General features: G+C 36.1%; 1 protein-coding gene across 1 annotated transcript; it reads right to left on the reverse strand.

Annotated features, from left to right (window-relative positions):
* Positions 1-434: 434 nt before the first annotated feature.
* LOC134654141 (uncharacterized) lies at positions 435-26,323 on the reverse strand. The gene is made up of 3 exons (XM_063509589.1): positions 26,152-26,323; positions 4,983-5,168; positions 435-642 (listed from the first exon to the last, which is right to left on the reverse strand). The coding sequence occupies exons 1-3, from the start codon at positions 26,207-26,209 to the stop codon at positions 437-439; spliced, it is 450 nt and encodes a 149-aa protein (XP_063365659.1). The 5' UTR covers positions 26,210-26,323; the 3' UTR covers positions 435-436.

The following is a 26,323-nucleotide window of genomic DNA, read 5'->3' on the forward strand; positions in this document are numbered from 1 at the left end:
CCCGAAAAGACTGGCATGCGAAGACTGCACTTTGTTACGTGTTTCCTATCCACTTTTATGTGTGCATTATGTCTGTGTATCACGCACACCAGTCTGTTCAGGCTATGATTATTATGATTAACCTTTTGAACGCCATATTATATAAACTTTGCTATACACCAAACGGTGTTTGTAAACTTAACAGCTATTACTATTATAGTCGTTGGTAGGACAACTTAGGTGTTTAACGACGGTTCTTTCCGTCGGTTCGAACATCGGTGATAGTTTTTTAAATATTTATAGAGATACCTATTCTTTATGCAGCAGCTCATGCAGCTATAATTCTCTCTGGCCTAAGATTTGTGAGCACTTTGTTTTGATATATTAAGCTTATAATTTGACGATCTTAATATGTATCACTGGCGTTCAAAAGGCACCTTATAAGCTAACATTAAGTTTACTTAAACAAAAGAAGCGCAAGCGGCGCCAGTAATAGCGCAGCAGTCTTCGCAATGGCGCCGGCGCCATTGCAACCGTCGTAGTCGCAAGTCTCGCAGAAGGAGGTGACTTCGTTGGGCCCGTTGGACGTGCTTGGGCAGGTCGTGGAGTAGTCGTCGGCCCGCTTCCACGTGCAGCCACGGGAAATCACGAGCTCACCGTTCACTGGAATAGAGATAGTTTATGTTAGAAATTTGTAAAACAGGTATCTACCTGCCTTAGATATCGCTGCGAGTCAACAATTGGCCAGCAGGCTCTTGTCGATCTCTTTTTGCACCGGTGAGCCAACAGAGTAAGTTAATTTTATAAGTAGGCAACAAGTCCTATTGTCCTATCCTAGCTGCTTGTCAAATAATTTATCCGCCCCTAAGGAGTTCTACCATGGCCGCTCACGGTTGCATTATCCAACAAATACTTATTGAAAATGGCGGTGACAGTAGGTACTTAAGTACCTACTTACTTTCTTTAAGTTATATAACAATCACAAAAGGTAAAAGGTCGATCGCCGAATCCAGACATGTCGGCTGCCAGATAACCTTGTACTTTGCAATAAGGTGACCGCATTAATTAGGTACCCATGTCGTTAGATTGTCAAGAGACCTAGGTACCTATTTAAACAATACCTCAGTACCTATCTACTTTTATCTTGTACCTCCTATACATATAGGTAGGTACGTGACAAATATATACCTACATAGTTAAGTATGAAGGTACGTAGGTGGTACGTTGCTAGATGTTTTGAGTTAACTAAGTAAATTTTACCTAATGAAGAACCAATGTTTTTTAAATGCATGTCAGCTCAAGATATCATTCTGTATCTTGGTATAGGTCAACAAGTTAACAAATTATCGTGAAACAAGCTATTTACACTTGGTGATTGCAATACCTACCTCTACCTATTTTATAACCTATGTGCAGGTCAACCCGAGATAATATATGACCTTATTTTCGTGTAAGTCAACTGACAGGCAGAACATCGTGAAGCAAAGCAAATAGGTTCTAGATTTTGCTAAATTTAATACCTAAATCTTAATCCTTTATGAATTTTGAAGCTTCCGGTAGGTATTTATTGAAATAGGTAGTGTAGTTACTTATCTTAATTATATATCCGCGCAATAGGTAAGAACTTTGAAATATTCACTTTATCCACCATACTACGTGTAGAAAATATCTATTTCTCTTTACTTTCCCTCTTAGATACAGAGATAATCTAGCCGAGCACTATACTCACTAGAAACTACGGATATGGTTGCTACATTGAACCTAGATGAATAATCACGGAGAAAAGCGGTTTACCAGGAAAAGCTATCTATTTATAAAATCCCCACGCTACCACGCCTGTTTATTTCAGCAAATGATAGTTATTATTAAGTTATCTACCGTAATTTTTCAGTGGGAAATGTGTAACTATTTTACTTTTCTACGCGGACGTGCCTAGGTGTATAATTTTGGTACCTATTTGTACGTAGGTGGGTATGTCATAATAAATTCGGAGCAAGACTAGCTTATCTACCTAGACCTAGATCTATATTTTAAGATGCAGTCATTGTGTTTTATCACAACCAGAAATAACAGCACTTAACTACTTACTTTTGACCTTGCGCAAACATAATATGTCAACAATATCTTATGCACGTGGGTGCATTGTTTCTTGGTAGACCTATTACGTAAATAGCTATGTAGTTGTAGAGTAATAGGTACCCGTTGAAAAAATAACCTGGGCATTTTATTGCGGACATGACTTGCTATTACCCTTGTGTATGGGAATACGAATAGGAACAGGTATGACGTATGGAATGAGTTAATGTCAAACACTATAGGTACTTGTTTATAAGTTATAAGTCAGTGAATAAACGTAACTATACACACTTACGATATTTATGTCAACCTACTAAACAATAGCAAATATAGCAGTTTTGGATAAATGTCTAAACATGTCAAGTATCATGTAGGTAGGTAGGTAGGTACCTACCTATGACACATCATACGCTGTGTTTTGTTGTTACAAACAAATTATTTCAACATTGAGAGACGCATAAAAAATAATAAATGGCTACCTATCATAACACTACACATAAGCGCCTTTGAAGGGCAAGTATGTAAGGACAAACATTAAACACGTCGCAGGTAGATACCTATAACTTGTGGTTATGAATCATCTTACCACACACCGTGACAAGAAGTTCAACCTTGTCACATCTAAGTTTTCCCAAAGAGTAGGAAGCGCGAAATATAGCACTTACACGGCTTATTTGTACATAGACATGTATATCACATAATTAGCGTCGATTAGAGAACACAATAGAATGATGTATAAGTACTCCTGGCCACGTTGTGTAATGGTAGGTGAGGTTGACATTGAGAAACTGTGGTAAGTATGATGTAAATTAAGTAGCCTTATAGGGCGGACGTAAGACGAGGGGAATTTGTAATGAAGGCTTATGGCAGATCTTCATCACTACATAGAATAAAACAAAGTCGCTTCCCGCTGTCTGTCTGTCTGTTTGTATGCTTAGATCTTTAAAACTACGCAACGGATATTGATGCGTTTTTTTTAAATAGATAGAGTGACTCAAGAGGAATGTTTAATGTATAATTTGTTAACCCGTGCGAAGCCGGGGCGGGTCGCTAGTAAATGAACATAACATAACCATGGTAAACTAAGCTGCATAACTATTTGCGATATTAACGTAGGTACCTATTGAAGAATATCTTGGTACAGTCAAGTGTAAAAATATGGGTGCATATAACTTACTCAAATATATGTCCCATAGTTCTTAATTCGCTGACATAAGTCGAGCTTTGGGACATATTTTTGAGTATGATGTGTGCACCCATATTTTTACACTTGACTGTACGAGCTACAGGGACCGTCAGTGCAATTGAAATAGCACATAAAATTTGAATGTCGGTGAAATCGTCGTGAGTCGGTGTATTTTTTTTGTGCTTCGCCCCCGTATTTATAAAACTGTATAAGTACAAGCCTCCATTAATTAATTTGTTTTATTACAAGTACTTACGTTTTATAGCGCCTTTATCAATAACGCCATTAGTAGTTTCTAATAACTCTACCTCTACATTCGTTATTTTATGGTAAATAACACGAATAAAATACCAATCTAGTCGCGTTAACATTGCAATGACGAGCATGACTTAATTAAACCGTCAACAGACCATCAATCAAGTTATAGTGCCCTAGATTCATTTGTTTATTTACCACTTAACCAGAATCGATTCACAAGTTTGGACGTAACTACTATGTATATGTATGAGGTGCCATAATATTGATTGAGAACGTTAGATGAGTAATTATTTGTATTACGTATCGAGATGCGTCAGAGCGAAGCCTTGATCAGGTACTAAACTTTATCAGTTAAACGTAACCTAGAAGCGAGGTTAAAACAATGAAAAACGTAAATAGGTCAAAGGGATCGTTAAACGTTATGAGAAACTACACTAGTTATTTCTAAAATTTCAAATATGGTTTTAGTGTTAAAGGTATCACGAGTGCTTCGAATTCAGAGGTAAGGTGACAGACACAGTTTATCAGTGGCGGCGTGTCAAACATATCATTAGGCCAAGCCGGCTAATTGGGTGGCTTATTTGTCTTATTATGTGGAAATCAAATTCTATGAACGTCCAGCGGCAGTATATATTTATTACGGGTATATTTATTAGTTCGAAGCGCTGACTTCTAAAGTGCTTCTAAAAGAAGGTTCCATAAATAAACGGTAAGTAATTGTGTTAGTTACGATTCTTTTAATTTTAAAATAAAATTGATTGTTGCAGGTAGACTTATATGAAATAGGTAAGTCTCAGGAACATTCGCTGTGACGAGGGTATGTATGTAATCGCCCTCTATTATCGCCCTAAAATTGTCGATCCGGCCGGGCATGTACATATTATGTACCTACCTACAGATCAAAGTAGCACTTGTTCCCAGTAAATTTATGTCACTCACCATATTTCCTCTGTTTCTTGCAAGCTGATTTGGACGAGGTGAGGTAAGGGTAGGTGGCGCCAGTGTTGGCGTCACAGTTGGACAGCTGCACGCCGTACGGGTTGTCGATCCGGCCGGCTATGCACCTACAGATCTAAGTAGCAGTTGTCCAGGTGTACCCGGTATAATTATGAAACTAACCATATTTCCTCTGTTTCTTGCACGCCGACTTGGACGAGGTGAGGTAAGGGTAGGTGGCGCCAGTGTTGGCGTCACAGTTGGACAGCTGCACGCCGTACGGGTTGTCGATCCGGCCGGCCACTGCCATGTACCTACAGATCCCGGTACCCGGCAGGTGTACCCGGTATATTTATGAAACTCACCATATTTCCTCTGCTTCTTGCACGCCGACTTGGACGAGGTGAGGTAAGGGTAAGTGGCGCCAGTGTTGGCGTCACAGTTGGACAGCTGCACGCCGTACGGGTTGTCAATCCGGCCGGCCACTGCCATGTACCTACAGATCCCGGTACCCGGCAGGTGTACCCGGTATATTTATGACACTCACCATATTTCCTCTGTTTCTTGCAAGCTGATTTGGACGAGGTGAGGTAAGGGTAGGTGGCGCCAGTGTTGGCGTCACAGTTGGACAGCTGCACGCCGTACGGGTTGTCGATCCGGCCGGCCATGAAGGGGTCCGAGCAGTAGTTGTTGTGAAGGTCCGACGAGCATGTCCAGCACCGCACGGATTCTCCTGGAAGACGGAAAAGATTGATTTAAGGTTTGTTATTCAGTAAACCTCGCACTTAACCAAACTTAATAAATTATTATAGTACCTACCTATACCTATAAGTTTATCTTGAGAACATTCGTGTTTCTTTTTCTCTTTGAAATGTAGATATAATATCGTTAAATATTTATCTATGTCATATAAACTAGCTACATGTATAATTTGGATCTTGAAAAAAAAATCTGATGGTTTTTGTAAAGCAATTTCACGTTTCTGCAGTTTCCGTTAGATTATAGTGTACTTATGTAGTAGATTTTTGCACAGTCAGTAAATAACGAAAAGTTCGATAAATATGTATGTTATTGTTATGTCCCAAATCGTTAGTTTACATTTTTACATTTTAACGCATAGCCTCGTGCCGCCCAATGTACATCAGGATGTACACTCAGTTTCAGTGGAATGTCAACCTTAATTAATAACACAGTTGGTAGCATTTCATTTGTCTCGTAATATTTTCGAACAAATGAAATTCAACCTAATTGCAAATAGGTTCAAACTTCCTTGGCTATAATTTTGTATGGTGGGCGGCACGAGGACAAACAAATAATAAAATTATCACTGATCTATAATCTTGCCATAACAATACATAATGGAGCAATTCCAAGATGAACAGTCAACGAACAAGTCGGCAGCTTGTAGTTGAAACAGTAATAATTGTCATACCCCCCCATTACCGTAACAATGGGAAATCCATTCAGACTGTTTTTATCAATTCTCGGTTTGAATAAAGAATAATGAATTTATGTTTTATGGAACTTGATTCTGAGATTCTATCGTTGGTTCGTGAAGTAAGTGCCGTTGAAACAAGAACGAAGTTATTCAGCTAAATATAAAACTACTTTACCTACTGCTATACTCCTCATCTCTGTTTTCCCAGTCGCATCATAAAAAAGTCAGGACCGGGATAGCTTAAAGATACCTAATGTAATGGACCCTATAATGGACGTGGAACCGGTAATGGGACATAAAACCACAAATCCTCTAAAATAAGTATCTAAAAGTAGTTTATGAACACTGGCAATATTTTACCATAAATAAGAGTCATAGAGCTGTTTAAGTTTGAATTTTTATTAATTTCGGTTACTTTTTAAGAAATTGGCGTCAACCCAAAAGTTGTCGTGTCACCGAAAAATATAACTAGTAAGAATTCTTAACAACTTCGCTAAGAGAGGTGAGTTCATATATTAAATTGTAATTAATTATAACTTGGTGTAAACTAGAATGTGTTTTGTTAATTGCATTTACCATGAAATAAGGTATACAACACACTATTTTGTGTCTCTAGAGATGTATAAAAAATAATGGTATTTTGCCCAATCCCATTATAGGAGCTCTAAAACTGCATACCTCCTATGATGGGATAACTTACAATTTACATAATGATGCTTGCCATGGCGTAATTTCATGTTTAAATAATACAGAAGTAGGTATAATGTAGTTACGAACTATGTCAGGAAGTCTTCTCGGACTTCGGATATAGTATTTTATGCAACCGTTGTTTAAGAGGGGTCAAAAAAGGCGAGTGGCGTGAAGCCGAAAATTGTTAATAAAGACGCCACGAGTATTTTTTGACTCAGTTAAACAACGTTGCATACAATACTTTTTCTACGACCAAGCACTTACTTTGAAATGCAATGAAATAATAATAAGAATAGATGATGATGATTGTTTAATGTCCTGATGTGATAGGTTGTTCAGTGCGTGGGATTCTTAAGGGGAACGAAAATTTTATTATTTTTGCGCCACGACGCACGGTTTAGGAGATACAGCCTTATAAATATATATATATTTTTTTTGTTTTTTTAATATTAATTAGGGGTTTCTTACAGAGGAATGAACATTTTATTATTTTTGCGCTACGACGCACGGTTTAGGAGATACAGCATTATAATTTTTTTTTTGTTTTTTTTTTATTATTTCTCTTTTGTGTTTTTTTTATATTAATTAGGGGCTTCTTACAGAGGAATGAACATTTTAATATTTTTGCGCTACTACGCACGGTTTAGGAGATACAACCCATAAACATTTTTCTTTCTTTTTTATAATTTTTTTTTTGTTTTTCGTGTTTTTTAAATATTACTTACGGGATTCAAAGGGGAACGAAAATTTGATTATTTTTGCGCTACGACGCACGGTTTAGGAGATACAGCCCTATAAAGATGAAAACTGATGATGATGATGTGACCAAAACATGTCTATGGTTCACTCATCTGGCAGAAATGACAATTAAAATTAGGTTGGCAACAATGTATTCCATACAATATTTTTTAAGTGGTGATTACAGGAAGTATCGTAAAAGTGCCAAAAAGATACTGCGTGTATGCACAAATACTTTTTTGGGGAATAAACTAAAGACTTGTCTTGACAACTATAAGAGAGGGGTTTAAAGGTGTGTGCACGACCCTTTAAATGACAAATAAAAGTACGGGAGTAGAAAAAATTAATATCGTTTTTACAAAATTTTATTTAAACATGCCTGTAATAGGTGAACCAGGATCTATTGAGGGTGCGCCATGTTACGGAAATTTGTTGGTACTAATTTCTAGCAATGGCAACAATTTTAATAATAGACAACATCTACCCTCTATGATAGTTGTCAATATTGACAATGTAAACATTGCTTTGTCTAGTTTCGTGTGAATTATTATTAGACTGCAATAATCATGCCGAAAGTTTTAGATTTTACAAAGAAAAAAGTTGTAAATAGTGTATATAGTTATTTATTGAAAAAAAAAACGTGCGGGAGAGACATTTCTTCCATTAGAAAACATAACGAAATTAGCATCTGAATTGACGGGTAAGTTTCAAACTTATGGACAAATGTCACTATAGTCAGGTCGTCACGATTTGGTTGATGTCTTGTAATAATTTGATTTGTGTATTAGGTGTATCGCATACATCGGTATCACGGATTGCTAGCGAATGGCGTAAGGGCGGAATTAAATGACCAAACCTAAAAAAAAGAAAACAAAGAAAATAGATTTGGATGATATTCACGCTATTCATTTTATCTAAATCGAGTCAGCCATTTAAGCGTAAAAACCGAAGAAATATCCAAACATCAAACTTCGCACTTATTAAAGTTGTCGGAATAAAACAAAAATCATCTGCCAATTTCCATTGTCCCCACTATACAAATTGTTGCTATATAAAATTCAAAACGAGCGCCCTCCTGACAATACTCTCAAAGTTCTGGTTTACCTATAGTTAGTGTGGTTCAAATCTTGGAAGTTGAATTTGAGCCACTTTCGGATTTCCGATTGAGTTGAAATTTTGGATACGTAAGCAAATCGGATGACAATGCAATATTATGATAACATGGACCTGATCCCATGATGGAGACAGGAGGTGGCCATGGGAACTCTGTAATAAACGCAACCTTATTGTGTTTGGGTTTGTTAGAATTGTCTTGATGAGTATTAGTTGGCTGTGAACAGAAAAATACATTCTTACATAAAAGCTTATACCAAATATGACTAATAACTAGTTTTTTGCCAAAAATTTATTCCCTGTTCCAATATCTTATACTGATAGGGTATGTCCATTATAGGGGGCCCATTACTGGATCCACGTCCATTACCGGGGTACCATTACTGGAGCTTTGGTGTCCATGACTGGAGAAAAAAGGCATAGTTTTAATTTGTAAATTATGTGGAAACTAATTGCAGTATCTTTGATATAACACGCCTGAAACATAAAAGATGGATAGGATTTTCATCTTTAAACACGCTAAGCGGTAGAACTTTTGCCGGTATCTGGGAAATATCACAAATACTCCAAATTTCCTCTTAAATGTCCCATGACTGGTGCTGTTACTATAATGGTAAAGCCAAAGGTGACCTTTATCTCGTAGAAGGGACACTTGGCGGCAGTCTTGTCCTAATTATTATAAGTAATAATAAGGCCTCTATTAGCTAGGACCTTCTTAGTTTTAACACTCTAAATAATATAGGTATCCGTGTAAAGTTATAATGACGTATTTAACATCTGTAGTCGTCCGAATGAGTGCTTCAAAACACTACATTCATTGTAAGACAGGAATGGTGTCAACCTTCGGTACAACAATGAAAAACTTATAGAATTAAAGTACCGCAAGGCCCTTGCATCCGCGCTAAGGTTTTTGCTGTCCGTCACGGCAACTCGGAAACGACAATGAGGCGACATTGAATCCGACGTGAAACCGCTCAAGCATGCAAATTTATCATATCAATGAATTGCCTACAAAAACTACATAGAAGTGATGAAGTTTTTATGATTTTAAAGTACAAACATTTTATCTTCCAATGGTATCACGAAATCATAACTTTGCTTTCGTGATTCGTCAGCATAAAACTGTTTAAAATTCACAAATCGAAACTCCGTTTTGCTTGAAGCCGCATTAGGTAGTAACTTGTCAGACTGTCTATCATGCTATGTACCTATTTTGCAAGTAGGTACCAAATAGTACATGGTACCGGTCTGAAACTTACCTTATTGACTCTAAACATGCGTTGTCTGCATAGTAATCAAATTAACTACCCGTGATTTTTTAATTTACCTCCTATTTTTTAATTACTCGCTTCGCTCAACTTATTACGCTTTGCTAATATGTAAACATTGCCTCGGCGTCTTTTCAGCATTACAGTAGGTACTACGTCTCGTCTGGACGATCTTTTATGGTGCGATTCCATTTCCATGCTTGCTCAAGCTCAGTCCACAGACATTCATCTCATTCCATCACACTAAATTCAATCGTCGTAGTTCACCGTAGTGTAGTGAAAACTATTAGGTATTGGGAATGAGATGATTTTTTGTGTTTCACCTACTGATTATAAATGCAGTTGTAAACAATACCGTATCCATCCTTTTAATCAGGGATGTTGCGAATATCCGCATCCGCATCCGCAACCGCGGAACTTCCGCTTTATTTTCAACATCCGCATCCGCATCCGCATCCGCATAAAATTGATGCGGATTTAATGCGGATGCGGATGTGGAACAGGTCGGTACAGGAACGTCTTAGCATCGGCGTAAGTGCTAGACTGCTAGGTAATTTAGTCATTAACCAAAAAAACCTATTAGAAATGAGCAGTCAAGCGTGAGTGGGACTTAATGTACGGAACCCTTGGAACGCGAGTCCGACTCGCACTTGGCCGGTTTTATGAAATAAAAATGACTAAAATGTAATATTTGACGTATTTGATCTTGACATCCGCATCCGCATACGCATCCGCATACGCATCCGCGGATGTGAGCCTTTAAAAATCCGCATCCGCATCCGCGGATGTCAAAAAATCGGCATCCGCAACATCCCTGCTTTTAATGGCTCTTGTATTTTTCATAGTTCATTAAATCTTAAGTGAGAAGGAACCAGTGCTCGTCTTGTGCTATTACGCAAGGCATAGTTAAACTTTAATAGAATTAGCCAAGGAAAAATAGCTCTTAATTAATTACCATAAGGTATGTCATTAATTGTCATTTAATTGCTACGTATAAGCGGTATAAGATATGCATGGCTTACTGTAATGCGCTTAATAGCTAGCAAGTAGCAACGCATGCGTCATACCGTTATCTCAAAGGGATCGTTTAGTTAAAACGTTCATTGGTGGCTCAAAACAGGTGCAACGCTGGTAACCTCGTTTCTTCAACTAACTAAACTACATACCTATTACTTATATGTAGGATGTAGGTGAAGGCATGTGTCGATAAGCAAAAAAAAGTGTACCCATGGTGATTGTGATTGAACTTATTTTCATACTTGTTTGATGGAAACGAGTACCAATAATTTGTAGGTAAGTATTGTCTAAATACCGATTCTTATAAATGTTAGGTAATGAATAATGACATTAATGACGTTTAATAAAAAGTAAGTACCTAATTAGAAATACCATTATAAATTATTACTGATAATTGTTAGCTAAAATTACGCTTCTAAATAATATAAAATAATAGGTGGGTACGCTATTGGCTAGACATATTAGAATGCAATAAAAGGTTGCACGCAATACGAGTCGGTAGCATTGACCGATTTGACAAGACCTTTCGTGTCTCGTGTCTATACAACTTGGAAAAAATCATCTCTTATTTCCAATGCAATTACTTCTATTGCTATTATTCAGGTCATAAGATTTTTCAACTTCTTTGCTCACTTAATAATAAAAAAATGAAAAAAAAAAAAAAAACAACCGAGAGAAACAAAAAAAAACATTATTAAAATTTATTAGGTAAGGACTCTCTTTAGTCGACTGAAAAGGAAGGCAGGGAAATGTTTCCCGATTTTATATACCTACAGTCAGCTGCGGATATAATTGACCACGTCTGTATAGAAGTTTGTATGTAGGGGGTCTAACTAAACAGGGGTCAACTATCTGTGCAGCTGACTATACGAAGGTATCTTACCTACGTAACGTGCAATACAAATGTAATGGCTCCTCTACACGATGGGCCAGCGCCGGCCACTCCAAGGGACGCAGCCATGCGGTAGAATGAGATAGCAATATCACTTGTTCCCTCTAACGCATAAATGCGTCTCTTGGAGTGGCCGGCACTGGCCCATCGTGTAGAGGAGCCATAATATGATCTGACCCATGCACCGAATCGGTTAATAGCTTTTAACGTAGGTACCTGTTAGATAATGGCATCGCAGTTATGCAAGTGATATTTTATCCCTTTTAACTTTCGGTAGATTTATACTTGTTAAGGAAAATGTTCATATGTTAAGAAAGCAGAAGAATATAAATATCTTTATTTATTTGTAAATATGTGAACATGAATTATTTCGACGTAAACAATATATGCAGGAGACAGTAGATGTTACATAAAAAGTATAGATATATATATTTTTTTTCTTGAGGGATCTTCACTTTTCAGTAGAGGATTCCTGCTCCGTCTTCGCATTCAAAAGCTTTGATACGTCGTCTCGTACCTCTGACTCTTATGGAGATAGCTCTTATCACAGAAATTTGGACTAACTTTCAGTCAGAAAATTATTTGTGAATATGCCTTTCTCCATTTATCATTCAATTTTGATGCTGTTTTCTTTAAGAAACTACTGTATTCAGTCCCTAGTTAATATGTTAAGTGTTCTAGATTCTTGATTAACTGCACAAACTTGTGGCCGCAATATTTTTCTTGGGCCCTATACCAACATCATTAAATTTAACGTTACCCAATATTTGGCAGCACGCAGTAAATGGTAGTTGGAAGGTTCTAGCGCATTAGTTCGGTTCCCCCCGTGACCTGTTAAAAATGAGGCCACCGGATCACCACTCCTGTAAAGTGCGTCTTGCCATGAAGGACTTAATGACCTATATTATGCAGGGCAACAATAATTGCGTACTCGTATCTATAAATGGCTTCATAAACGGCCAATAAGAAAACTCTACAAAGAATCGGTCTATCTTATAACTTTACTCTACCTTTAAACGAGCAATTCTTGTATATTTATTTATGTATATACCCTATATTTTGAGGATCTCGGAAACGGCTCTAACGATTTCGATGAAATGTGCTATATGAGAGTTTTCGGGGGCGAAAAATCGATCTAGCTAGGTCTTATCTCTGGGAAAACGCGCATTTGTGAGTTTTTATAATGTTTCCGAGCAAAGTTCAGTCTCCCAGATATAGTTATATTAAGAAATAAATGGAGGACTAACATAACTCAGCTTGCTACTTTTTATCAAATATGAATTGTTTCCTAAACCTAAAAATTTAACAGATTATCCAACAATTAGTCTAATTGGTTCATTAATTATTCGGGAATGTTGTAGCATTCTGTTACGCCTCCTTCTAAAGCTTTCTCATGTCCCAAACCAGCGCTGTGAGAGATTTCCGCAGAATCACCATCGCGATGTACTAATTTAAAGTGTCATTCAATAGAACTTGCTAACTATGTAAACAAACCGCCATACTAAAATTGACACTGAATGTCAATTTACTAGTAACTTTTGTTTACATAGTTAGCAAGTTCTATTGAATGACACTCTAGGGCCTAATTGTGCGTTGCAAATGGAACAGAGGTGCAATCCATCATTAAATACTTAATCGTTCCTCATCATCTCATTAACCAACATACCTGCGCCTTAATGATCAACTGCCCATATTTTTCTTTAACTATGTATAAGTACTATTTTTGAAACTATTATGAGTTGTACTTAGCATTATTTTATTTTTTTTATAATGGTAATTAGATACACTAACGTAAAACCCATTACCCATGTAGAAGGGTATCGATAAAACAGTATTGTTTGCCTCGATATTCCATTCATTTGGAATTACATATTATTATAGTTAGGTATTACTAAATAAATCTAATACCTTTAAACGAGCAATTCTTGTTTATATATATATATATATTTCGAGGATCTCGGAAACGGCTCTAACGATTTCGATGAAATTTGCTATATGGGGGTTTTTGGGGGCGAAAAATCGATCTAGCTAGGTCTTATCTTTGGGAAAACGCGCATTTTCGAGTCTTTTTATGTTTTCCGAGCGAAGCTCGATCACCCAGATATTTAAGTATTAGAGTAGATCCGACGCCTAAAATGCCGAGGAGGTTAATTGCCAAAGAGCCCAAAACCTAAAGTTTGTTTCCTAGGTAAATTTATTTATCATGAGCTCATCATCGTATAGTTTAGCAAGGACCAAAACAGCGTCACATTCTAAATTGAGACACGTTTCACAATACCTACCAGCTGGATGTTTCGTCATTTTAACGGCCAAATTTGAAATATCGAATTCAGATGTTCATCGCATAATCCCACCGATGCCTCATTGATGCTGTAACGAACTTCGTAAATATAGGTCGACATTGACATGTCAGCGTAAACGAGAAGCAACCCAGTGCAAAGGGATTTCATCACTGTTAAGGTGACAGTCCATTTCCAACGACAGCTGCACTACTGTTCATTTTACTATGTAAATTGACAGTAACATCAACGCGTTCAGTAGCAGTAGCGCAGCTGCGGTCAGAAATGGAATGTTACCCTTAGCGTAATGTCCGTCCAAGGTTACCAGATCTAAATTTGGAATTTCCTGACAAAATTCCCGATTTGCGATTTTTTTCCTGACGCTCGTATCGGCGGGCGACGGGGGGTCTATCCGTATGCGATATCTATGTATGCTTGATAAGTAAATTTGAATAAAGAAGCTTTTTAGGTACATATTGTTAATTCACTAAAATTCCTGACATTTTCGTATTCCGGCCGCATTCCTGACAAACGGCCAAAATTCCTGACATGTCAGGAAAATTCCTGACGTCTGGTAACCCTAGTCCAAGGTTACCGTTGAATTTGTCCAACCGTGGTATGTAACTACCTTTTGACCTTTTGTTTTGTTTATGTTTACCTAGGTTCGAAGGTAGCTAAATACCCTCAAGGTACTATGATGGCTGGGTTACGTCAATAGGTGTTTTTAAGGTGAGGGTGAGAGTTGAGACCAAGACTCCTCTCAGGCTTTTATTTGTATGAAGTGACTGACACGAGTGTATTTATTAGCGTTGATGTATTTTATTGCTTACCTAAATTATTTATTATTGTAAAAACTGAGCCATGTATCTGTCACCGTAAAATTGTAAACACTCGTCATTTTATAATCTCGCTAGGTAAATTATAATCTGACGGTAGGGAGATTATAAACTAACCTAACCTACCTACGTTAGATTGTAAACTAACGGGTTCACAATCTTACGGTCTCATATCTATTAAATGAGATAGAGGAGATTAGATTTAGTCCAAAAATGCAAATGCGGAGCTAGTGCATTTTTTTGTTGACGTAGTGAATTATGTATCAAATTTTATAACATTGTAGAAAATAAACTGAAATAAATGTCATAATTATACTCAGAAAAAGTGACCCAAGCCTCTAGTGCCTCAGGCAGCATAAGCAGGAATTTATATAGTAGTGTGACTACTCGAAATAATAACAAATTAAAATATTTTCTGAAAATAATTTAATTTGTTCTAGTATGTATTGTAGAAAATATAAAATCCGACATAACCCCACTAATTGTGTTACAAATAAACTTCCCTAAGCTAATTTCCTAATAGGTACCTAGGTAAACGGCATTTACTATAGGTAGTTAGAATTAGTTAATTGATTAGCACTTGCATAAAATATATATAGTTAAACGTAAAGAAAGAAAAACGCAAGAATAAAAATCGCATATGCATTATATAAACGAAAGTTTGGCGTTGAAATCCAGAACTACGTAAAGAGATATTGGCATGTGTATTCATTTAATTGTATCTGTTTCAAGAAGCTCGGCAGACTATTATTCTGAGTGTAGTTGGAAAACAGCCATGTCTTCGGGGTAACGCTCTATTGTAAGATTGAGCCAAAAGGTTTAGTCATGCTTATTTATTTTTGTTGTCAATACATATCTAGACAAACATTAAACATTCAAAAGACAAGATACCTAGTTATAAAAAAAGCGCTGGTGGCCTAGCGGTAAGAGCGTGCGACTTGCAATCCGGAGGTCGCGGGTTCGAACCCCGGCTCGCACCAATGAGTTTTTCGGAACTCATGTACGAAATATCATTTGATATTTACCAGTCGCTTTTCGGTGAAGGAAAACATCGTGAGGAAACCGGACTAATCCCAATACGGACCTAGTTTACCCTCTGGGTTGGAAGGTCAGATGGCACTGACGGCAGTCGCTTTCGTAAAAACTAGTGCCCACGCCAATTATTGGGATTAGTTGCCAAGCGGACCCCAGGCTCCCATGAGCCGTGGCAAAATGCCGGTACAACGCGAGGAAGATGATGATGAAGAGACAAGATAGTTATCCGATGAAGTACCTAATTAATTAATTATTAAGATTTCAGTCGATGTATTTTAATCACCACTTATTAATTAACATTTTCTGACCTTATTTAAAAAAGGGTTGCTATTTCGCCACAATATTTTCTTTTCAGTCACGAGTATAAAATAAATAAAATTGATAGGCTTGTGCTGTATCGAACCATTAATCACGCGTACTCATTATTTACTACAATGAGAACAATTGGTACAACCTGCTTTGTAGTACGAGTGCGAATACTATTGGTATAGTATTGGGCCAGTACAGTATTATTACGTACCTACCAGCCTCTACCTCACTGTACATTTATGTACCTATCACTTTTATTTTTTGTACTAAGTTTGACTAAGATGAACTAAACCGGGAACGCAGTTACGGTATTCTTGAAGGTTATAATTAATAAACTATTACGTATTCATTTACCATACAATGAGATGAAGTTTTCTTGGAAATTATAACTCAATATCAACAAAGATTATCACAAAACGACACGTTTTCAAGAACGCCCATATTTGATAGAAGGCAGGCAATAGTTATTTGTACAACAAGAGATCAAAGTTTGATATTTCTTCGAGTGCTTATTTAGTCCCATGCAAGCGAAAGATTCTATAAATTTAGAATCTTGAGAGTAAGGGACTCAAAAGCGCACGAGATGTAAATAACTTTGATCTCGTGTAGTACACAACATTTTTCACCTCAGCAGTGAGAACATATTAGAGAACCCGAAAAATGTATTCCTTCTTCATCACTTACCTCTATTCACTCATGTTTTCTTAAGATATACCAACAATTAAATTTTCTCATGCCCCTCAAAATATAAAACAAGAATCGTTGACAGCCCTAAAATAATGATAATTTTAAAACGACGGGGGACCGTCTGCCTTTTTAACATTAATGAAATTACTGTTCAAAGGAGCAATTTGTGCCTTTCCGGTGACAGGACCCTCGATACAATGTCTCTGCGATTCAAATCACTACCTCGTTTAGTTTATCTTCAACCATGGTAAGTTCAAAGATCTAATAAATTTTATGTAAGATGTTAAAATCTATATACCTAACAGAATAATAAAGGCAGTGTTGTTCGTAATACATACATATTTGCAATTTACTTACATATTTTTGCTGCTATTGTACTAAATGGTGGAGAGGAGGCCTATGTTAAGCAGTTGGGGTTTCGAGTCAGCAAATATAAACATAGATGTGTCAGTAGAAAAGGCAGTAAATTTAAAAACATATGCGCGAAGGATCGTTTTCCCTTACAAATTTTGAATTTCGCGTCTCTGTTTATGTATTATTTACAAAGTCTCTTAATCCTCCATCGATTCGTGCCAAGGCTCATGAGTATAATGAAGCTATAAGGGCACAGTAAGCCATCTGGTTTATTTAAGTACCAGTAATGGATGAGGCATGATCCTGTGGGATCATAATTATATGTCAAGAGGTCACAGCCCGTCTATGATTCACTTGCACTTATTAGAACAGACCAGAAATGGTTATGTGAGTGTGTCTAATTCATTTCTTTATACCTACACGTATTTTAATGTCTCTATTTATTTATGTATTTGTATCTGTGCGAAAGTCAACAATTTGTAAGTTCTCGCGTAATAAATAATATTAAAGAAAAATCTGTCATTGCAATTATTTTAAAAAAATCTGGTTGGTAATTTACTGATTCTTAACAGTTAGGTTTACTATCGTATCTGTCACATAAATAAACGCCCTTATACATTCACTTTTTCCCCATAAAAAGGGAATAAACTTGGCTATCGTTTATTAATATAAACGAAGGGTCTGATTTGCCACCATTCATTCATTCATTCAGGTTACAATGGCTGTTAACGCCTCTCCGCGGGTCGTGCTTTTTATTGAATTTCATTCAAATTATGCGGGTCGCTCGATGTCGGTCGTATCAGTCGATCAAGTGATAAATTATCTCCTTTATAGACTCAGCGCAATTAAGTACTTCTAGAAATGTAGGTTGCTAAACGACCTAGACCTGAAGGTGGGGTCTTTTTTTATTTGCTCTATAAGTAGCTCATTAATTCCCCTCTATCAATATAGACAACTCGATTCGTTATCTCTAATTTAATACAGTTTTGGCTTATTCATGGCTAAAAACGCAATGCTGAAACAAAACCTAGGTACAAGTTATAAGAAGATGTGTTCTTCATATCAGTTTTGTTGCGGAGAAGTTGCTTCACCTAGTTAAGCCAATCCTAGGAGGTAATAATAATAGTTGTATTACTGATACAGGAAAAAAACTCTTAAAAACGACTATTTTAAATCGAGTCTTATATTCGCAATATGTACTTAACCTAGAATATTCTTATCTTATCTAAAACGCCGCTGCTATTTACATATCTGCAAAACGTTTAAGTGTTCAAAATATTAAGCATTTGTACATTCTGTGTACACTCTTATCGCTGCAAGTATGCAGCACGCACGGCGTAAACATATCAGCTAAGCATCAACACGGTGCATATTTTTGTTTATCTACCCACTAATTTAAGTGTACCTATCGAATATGCTAAAGTAAATAATATATGTAATCCTCTAATTCTATACTAATTTAAACTTACGCGATTTATATTTTGTACTGAGCGGTATATAGGAACCGATACGGACCATATGGTCGCGTACGGCTAGACTTATTTTCTTACCACTTAGATTCATCCCAATAAAGGTGCTATGTGTATGTTTTTATGTTTTAAGTTAAGTGTACCTATATTTTTAGTTAATTTAATTGTGTTGTGTTGTGTGAATGTAAGTACGCATGCATGCGCTCACCCGAACAATGTTAACTGTGAATTGTACAATTCTTATGAGAAAATAAATTTTTTGAACCTAAAATATAAGTTTGGATACAATTTTATTGCTCGATTGTGGGCGTTAACGTGAATGCTCATTTGACTACATCACCCTCGTCATTAATTAATATTAACACCGTTAAAAATCGTCAAGGTACCTACAGCCGAGGAAGCGGTAACCTTTATTTATGTCTCTGTTAATCGAGCGTATATTAAAGTTTTCAACAAACGAACGGAATAAATAGAACGAACGGCTGCACTATTCCGATGTGTGGTTCATATTTTATATTGCAATACATAAACATACCTACTCATTGTTGTAGTGATAATGGATATTTGTAGACACAACATAAGGTCAATAGCAAGACCGGCAGTACCTAAATAGATTTGCGGTTTCTATTTTAAGATTTCTTTATTCCGAAACGCGCCAAATGAAGTGTTCAATTTAATTGTAAATATTAGCAGGTGTACTTATCTTGTTTTTGTTTCTTTCTGCTAAGTAATTGGTAATCAGGACATCAAGGGTGGATTATGTATTTAATTTTCTGCAAGTAATAGGCGTTTTTTGTTTGTTGTTTTGAGATTACTTTTTTACTACCCGAAAATTGCTTTTGATATTTAATATGCTTTTTAACCATGGTTGGTACTTGGCCGCACTAATAGGGTGTGACGCAAAGGTGACATTGCAGTCACGCACAACTTTAGCGCGCAGTATTTAGCTCGAAGGATCGTTGAGTGAGTTTAGTTTACTCACGTTTTTGGGCATTTTCATTTTAACTTGCACTTTAAAGCGCGACTTAAGTCGTGTTTCAGTAACGTCTAACCGTTACATTTCTGACAAAATGTATGGGATTTGACATTGACCGTCAGTTTTGTAAGGATTGCTAACCGGCCGTTAAAGGTGCACAGTTAAGTGAAAATGCCATTTTAATCGATAACGCATTTTGGACTCGTATAACCACTGTATAGAACGACATCTCTAATTTATCACAACTTTGAATCTTTCTAAAGTTACGGCTTATAATAAATATTTATCTGTCTTCTCATGCTTATGCTTTAATGAAGTCGATGTCGTCTTATATTGAACTTTGCCATGGCAACATGTTTTTTTGTTATAAGTACTGTATTTCTTTTTAATTTAGTCCTATATTATTTTTTCAGCTTGATTCAAGTCACAATACCATATAGGATATTAGCATTTGCGTAATAAGGTGTTACCTGTATTCCAAATTAATGTAAATATCGAAAACTTAAATAAAGTGTCTAAGAGACATTCACAGCTGCCGCGGGAATGTTTCTGTATACGAACTGTTACCTCATAAGAATGTTTGTAGGACTGCAGTCAATATAGATCGACGACACGTGTCTGTGTCGCTAAGATGAACTTCGCCTGCGCCAGAATAGCAACAAAGCTCGAATTGGGTCAGGCGATACAATGTTTATCGATATACCCACAAATAACCTTTCAACCATCATTTCCTAGTCAAAATTCAGATCAGTCCTGTAGGTTTAGGTATGAATTTACGGTCGCGTGGGTGGGTTTATGACATACAGGCGTGATTTTTTACAAGTTTTTAACTACCGGATTACGTATACGATAACGTGGTAATGTAAACAAGGCGGCTGAAGATCGTAAGGACAAGTTTTTGGTTAAGGTTATGAATGAAATGTTCTATAAATACACGCAAGGATGTTATAAATATATAGGTAATGCAATGATGCTAATAAGTGAACAATGTGCGTCGTAAAACGTAAGTAATATGATCTTCGTTTTATTAATATGGGCAAAGACCAATAACGAATGGAGGAAAATAAAATATACTAATAAACTGATTTAGGTATGTACTTATATTTTAATCAATTGAATTATGGGAACCGGGATTCATTAGATAAAAAATGGTGCTACCATTATCTTAAAATCTGGGTGCACCCACGAATTAATGCGTTCTGAGAGTACAATAAAACTGTTCGTCATTGTCACTGTGTAAATGGTAATAGGCGGACACGGTAGAAAGCCCTTCGGCAGCGTGGCTACAATGGGAAAGGGCCTAAGTGTGTCGAACAGCGTCACGATAGCGCGGTGAAAGTTGCTCAACTATATTTGTACATTTGTAGTGATACCATATGTTGTAAGTAAATCATATGTATACATAGTTAACGAATATGGAGTGCTAGCTAAATATGGGTGCGGTTATATTGGGGGCCACCTTTCTACACTTTGACTATTAGAGTAAGACCAAAGAAAGTCTGCAGCGCTAAATTAAAAGTAGTTATTAAAAATCAGTATGTGACAACACCACAGAAAATGGATTGAATAGTCTTGATACTTGTGAAATTTCTACCATATTTACCGTCTATGAAAAAATTAAGCTGTGCATTATCACTACCTACATAGTATAAAACAAAGTCGCTTCCCGCTGTCTGTCTGTCTGTCTGTCTGTATGCTTAGATCTTTAAAACTACGCAACGGATTTTGATACGGTTTTTTTATAGATAGAGTGATTCAAGAGGTGATTCAAGTCTCGAAACCCGGCTGGTACCAATCAATGAGTTTCTCGAAATGTTAGAAGAAGTTCATAAGGTAAATATGCCTATACCTTTTAGGTGTGTTCAATTTGTTGTGAAACCTTAGTCTAAACCAATATTATATAATCTACATACCTATGGTGCAAGTATTAAGATGTTTCATTCCACTTACCCGTCATCAACTCCAAATTTTGTAAACATTGTCGTTTTTGAGTTTGAATCGCCTCGTGCTGATTTTTTACTAGTGTAAAATTATTCGTCATGCGGAAAAGTAACTCCCGCACACCGGTTTTGTAAGGTTTCACCGTGTTTTATCCGTTCATCACAAAACACAACGAATATTTAAACGATATTGACAAACACATACCATAGTGAATGACGTTTACTGACTGCTAAAAAACATTGCCATATATAGTTTTTTAATTCGCTGTCAAATTATTGCGCTGCAGACTTTCTTTGGTCTTACTCTATACATTTAGCTACTATTTTAAACATTTTACATTATTAAGTAGAAAAAAATAATTTTCTACTTTTTCATTCATTTCATTTTCGTGTGGCTGTTATTTAATTAACTTTGCTTGAATATGGTTGCAAAGTGTTGTTAGAACTAGTTCTGTTGAAGCTGACCTATGAGTATATTAATACAGGTATATTAGATATAGTATACTGTATATCGTTCGCGAGGATTCTAATGTATCACTACTTGTCAGGTTGCGCACGCAAAAGCCAAAGTAAAAGTGAAGAGGCATATTCACTACTAATGTATTTAAAGATTTTATATTTAACACCTTGCTGAAATACTGCGAGTCTCGTAAAACTAAGTCAAGTTCGTCAAATAAGACTAGTCCTTCCTTACCAATTCTCGCTACAAATTGGACAGCCAAAATACCTCTTAAAATGGTAAACGCATTCCCCTACTTGTCTCACACTCGCATCACCTCAGTTTAAATCCGATATAGTTCTATTAATATTCCACCGGTCGCGCTACGCCGGTTGTCATACTCATTCGTGTGCTGCTGGAATCACGGGCTGTTATATAATTAACTGGTTATGGTGAAATCTTCGACGCGGTTCAATAACAACCAAAACTATTTATGCATTTGAGAACTATCGCAAGCGCCATTTGATTTCATTGGCTTTAATACCAGTCATCGACGTGACTATTATTTCAATATAATTATGTATTTTGCATTCATTTGTTGACTAGTCATAAACTACCATTGGTACCACTATAGTAGCACCATGAGTAAGTAATACGCTACTAAACTGCTAAGTTACTACTTCGTATGGTATGAATGAATCGTCACTATCATCGGTAATTTTCTTGTTACTTAAATTGGAAGTTTGTTTTGTTCAGTGTTTGTAACAAAAACATTATTAAGTTTTTGTCTCATAAGTTGTAATTGTAAATAAAGAGGCATTAAATTAAAATACTCCATGGTCAAGACGATTGCGATAAAAACAACTCTCAAAAAGTGTAAGCAATTATTCAAAATACAGTATTTTGAAAACGTTACATTGCGAATATTTGTGTCTAAAAGCGACATTTAAACAAAATATGCTGGTTTTTGTGTATTTATACGAGTACCTATATACATATACCTATTTGCAATTCTGCAGTCTGTGTTCGTTCGATTAGAATCTATCAGTGGTTCCTAACCTGGGGGTAATTACCCCCGTGGGGATAAAACTGGTATTTTACGTGGGTAATAATAATAAGCTAACCTAATATAACAATACAACAAACGTACACGTTTTATTTTTTATTACCATTGCATGGGAGGAGGGGTAAAATCAGGTTCCCTAGTTAGTCATAGGGGTGACCGGGCTGAAAAGGTTAGGAACCACTGGATTAGATGCTTAAGGGAACCCACTGGAAACACTGGCGCTTGAAGTGATTGTCTAGAGTGTCACTTTATTATGCTTTTATTATAAATTGTTCGCACATTTGCAAGGCCATTATAATGAGGGGTCGCGCTTCGCGCACTTGGCCGGATATTTTTATTTGATTGAGCTCGCTCCTTACGCGAGTTAGAGTAATGATGATGGAGACTGTCCCGCCCAGACTCCTTTTGCTCATTTGTTTTTTGACCCTTCCTACTCGGTTGTCAACTATTGTGGGTACAGAAATGCCTTGTCTTGATATATGCTATTTTCTTCTGGGCATTGAAATTTTAAATGAGTGGGCGTATTTACTACCTACATGTAGTTAATATATGTATGTATTCCATTCATTATTTCACTTCTCAGTTTTTGAGTTCATAGGTATGTAGCTACTTTGAGTTCTATGAAAGAATAATAACAAGAACATGTGAGAAGAATTTTCAAAACTGGTAAATACCTAACACACAACACACACATATAAGTAATATTATTATCTAAACTACCTCCCAAGTAATAATTATCAAATTTATTTGCTTCACGTTTGCACGATATCTCTGATGTAAGTAGTACCTATATAGAGTCTCATGTTTACCGTCAGTAATGATAAAAAATGGATTCGACCGAAGTAAGTAGTGCAAGTTCTAACTGATAAGGAAAAAAAGAGAGTAAAATGGATTCAGCAAAAGTGAATCACTTTATATAACACGAAATAAAATTTACAATTTAACTTCACCCGTCAGATAATTTTGAAATTGTTTTGAAATTAATTACGTTTAGCGCATATTACTAAAGTCAAATCTGAATTCGGCACTTTTAGAGTTATTACCATAATACATATCTCTCGGTAGTTCAATTAGCTATGTATACCTACATGTATATTGTCCTAAGTATATAGTTACCAAACTATATATTTAAAAGCATTCTTGTATCCATGCTAATAATAGATGCATTATTAAATGCATAGGCGCGAAGTGATGATATTATAAACTGAATGAGTGATCGAGAGAGCTAAGCGAGATGTGATCATTGTTATAGGTACCTACACAATCTAGTAGGTACTTATTATTGTACCTACGACACAATAGTCGTAGCCAAGGTTTACCTTAATCACAATGCCGCGGATAATAGCCGTAGACAATTTCAACGTAAATTGTCCAATTAATTGGTTTGTACAATCCTTAGTTCAATTAAGTCATTTAAACCAACCTGATTTTAACAAATTGTTTTCTTTTTTCAAAGATGTAGGATACTTGCATATATGTACTAAAATGGTTAAATTTGATGGGTACTTATTATGCATAAGTAGAGTTCAATTACGAGGTTTATATTGATTAAGTTCCTACCTAAATGTAATTAATATTTTCACATAATTAATACCTATAATATATTATATAATATATTATAAAAACTGCAGGTGCCGGTATCATGGTTTTATCTATATCGAAAATGATTACGTGTGTTCTTAATCAATCTTTAATAAACTAAGTTTTTACTAATCACTACATAGTATCGAACAAAGTCGCTTCCCGCTGTCTGTCTGTCCCTATGTATGCTTAGATCTTTAAAACTACGCAACGGATTTTGATGCGGTTTTTTAAATAGATAGAGTGATTAAAGAGCAAGGTTTATGTATAATTTGTTAATCTGTGCGAAACCGGGGCGGATCGCTAGTACATATATATAATTTCGTATCTAAATGACAGTCAATTGACTCTAACTGCAATTTTTAAGGAAATAAATCTACATCCAGAGATAACATTATTGCAATTATCGTAAATCAAGGATTGATGTTAATCAATACCTACTTATCAATCTAATATTGAATAAATAAAGCGTTTATTATAAATGTAACACTCCATTGTAATCGCTTACCATTAAGTAAGACATATTAAATATATTAGAAACGGGTCACTCACGTATTTTAAGTCGAAAAACGCTCGACATGTTTCACTTCGTACCGAGAAGTGTCATCAGGGTACGTGAGTGATCCGTTTCGAATATATTTAATATGTCTTTGTCTCACGGAAGTTTTGTTAAGTAAGACATAGTTAGTCATTTTTAGTGTACCGCACAAAACTTTTTCGCGGTACACTTATTTATTATTTAAAGAAATAACGAAGATACCTTTATTTCTTTATCTTTTGACTGTTCCATTACCTGGTTGACAGAGCACTAATCGAAAAAAAAGATTAATCATTGTGTGTGTGTGTGTGTGTGTGTGGGAAATACAGGAAAACTACACAACTATCAAACTCAGCTCTACATAAATGTTTCGCTTCTGTACGAGTAATTGAAAACTTTATCGAAATCGTTTGTACCGTTATCGCTATAACAAATTATATTGCGCGTATTACTAATGTAAATATGAACTTATCAGATTTGGAAAAATAATCATAATAACAATAGGTACACAATGCCAAGATTATTATTATTTTTTGCAATTAATCTACCTTCTATTCTTAAATACGCCCGTATAGTAAATACAACCTTAACAAGGTACGAAACGCAACACACGTGAGCAAATACCATTGATTCACTTTCATTACGACGTTGGCGAACTTAGCAGAGTGTTGCAACCTCAAACAGGTTAAACTTGTTCCTGCCCTGCCCCTTAGGCTTTAACTATACCTACCTAACTTAGTGCCATTGTTAATAAAGATAAAAAACACATTTTTAAGTTTGCTTCGTCTATCGAGTAGACCAGCTAGTGTATACGTGTGAGTAATACGTAATAGCAAAACTAGAACGCGGGAAAACTCACTCTCCTAAACTTGCTAAGAATAAAAGCCGTTTTATTTCATTTAAAATAAGAACGGGATATAATGGTAGACTTTTGATTTTATGCTCGTTAACCAAAAATGCTAAAACAATAGTAAACAGTGACCTCAACGTAAACAAAGTTTACGCAATCGTAACTTTTGAATTACTCATAGTAAAGTTATAGTAAACATACCTTCTTTAATGAATAAAGTTACCAGCAGCACGGGAACCAAAAGCGCCAGATTCGCCATTTCCACGAGTTATTTTATTAAACAAAACACAATCACGATTTCGAAATTCGAAACACTGAACGAGCGACGGGCTTATTCGGTCGCGAGCGAGTGAATGAAGAGTGAACGGCAGAA

This window comes from Cydia amplana, chromosome 14 (assembly GCF_948474715.1).
Source record: "Cydia amplana chromosome 14, ilCydAmpl1.1, whole genome shotgun sequence".
Classification (NCBI taxonomy): domain Eukaryota; kingdom Metazoa; phylum Arthropoda; class Insecta; order Lepidoptera; family Tortricidae; genus Cydia; species Cydia amplana.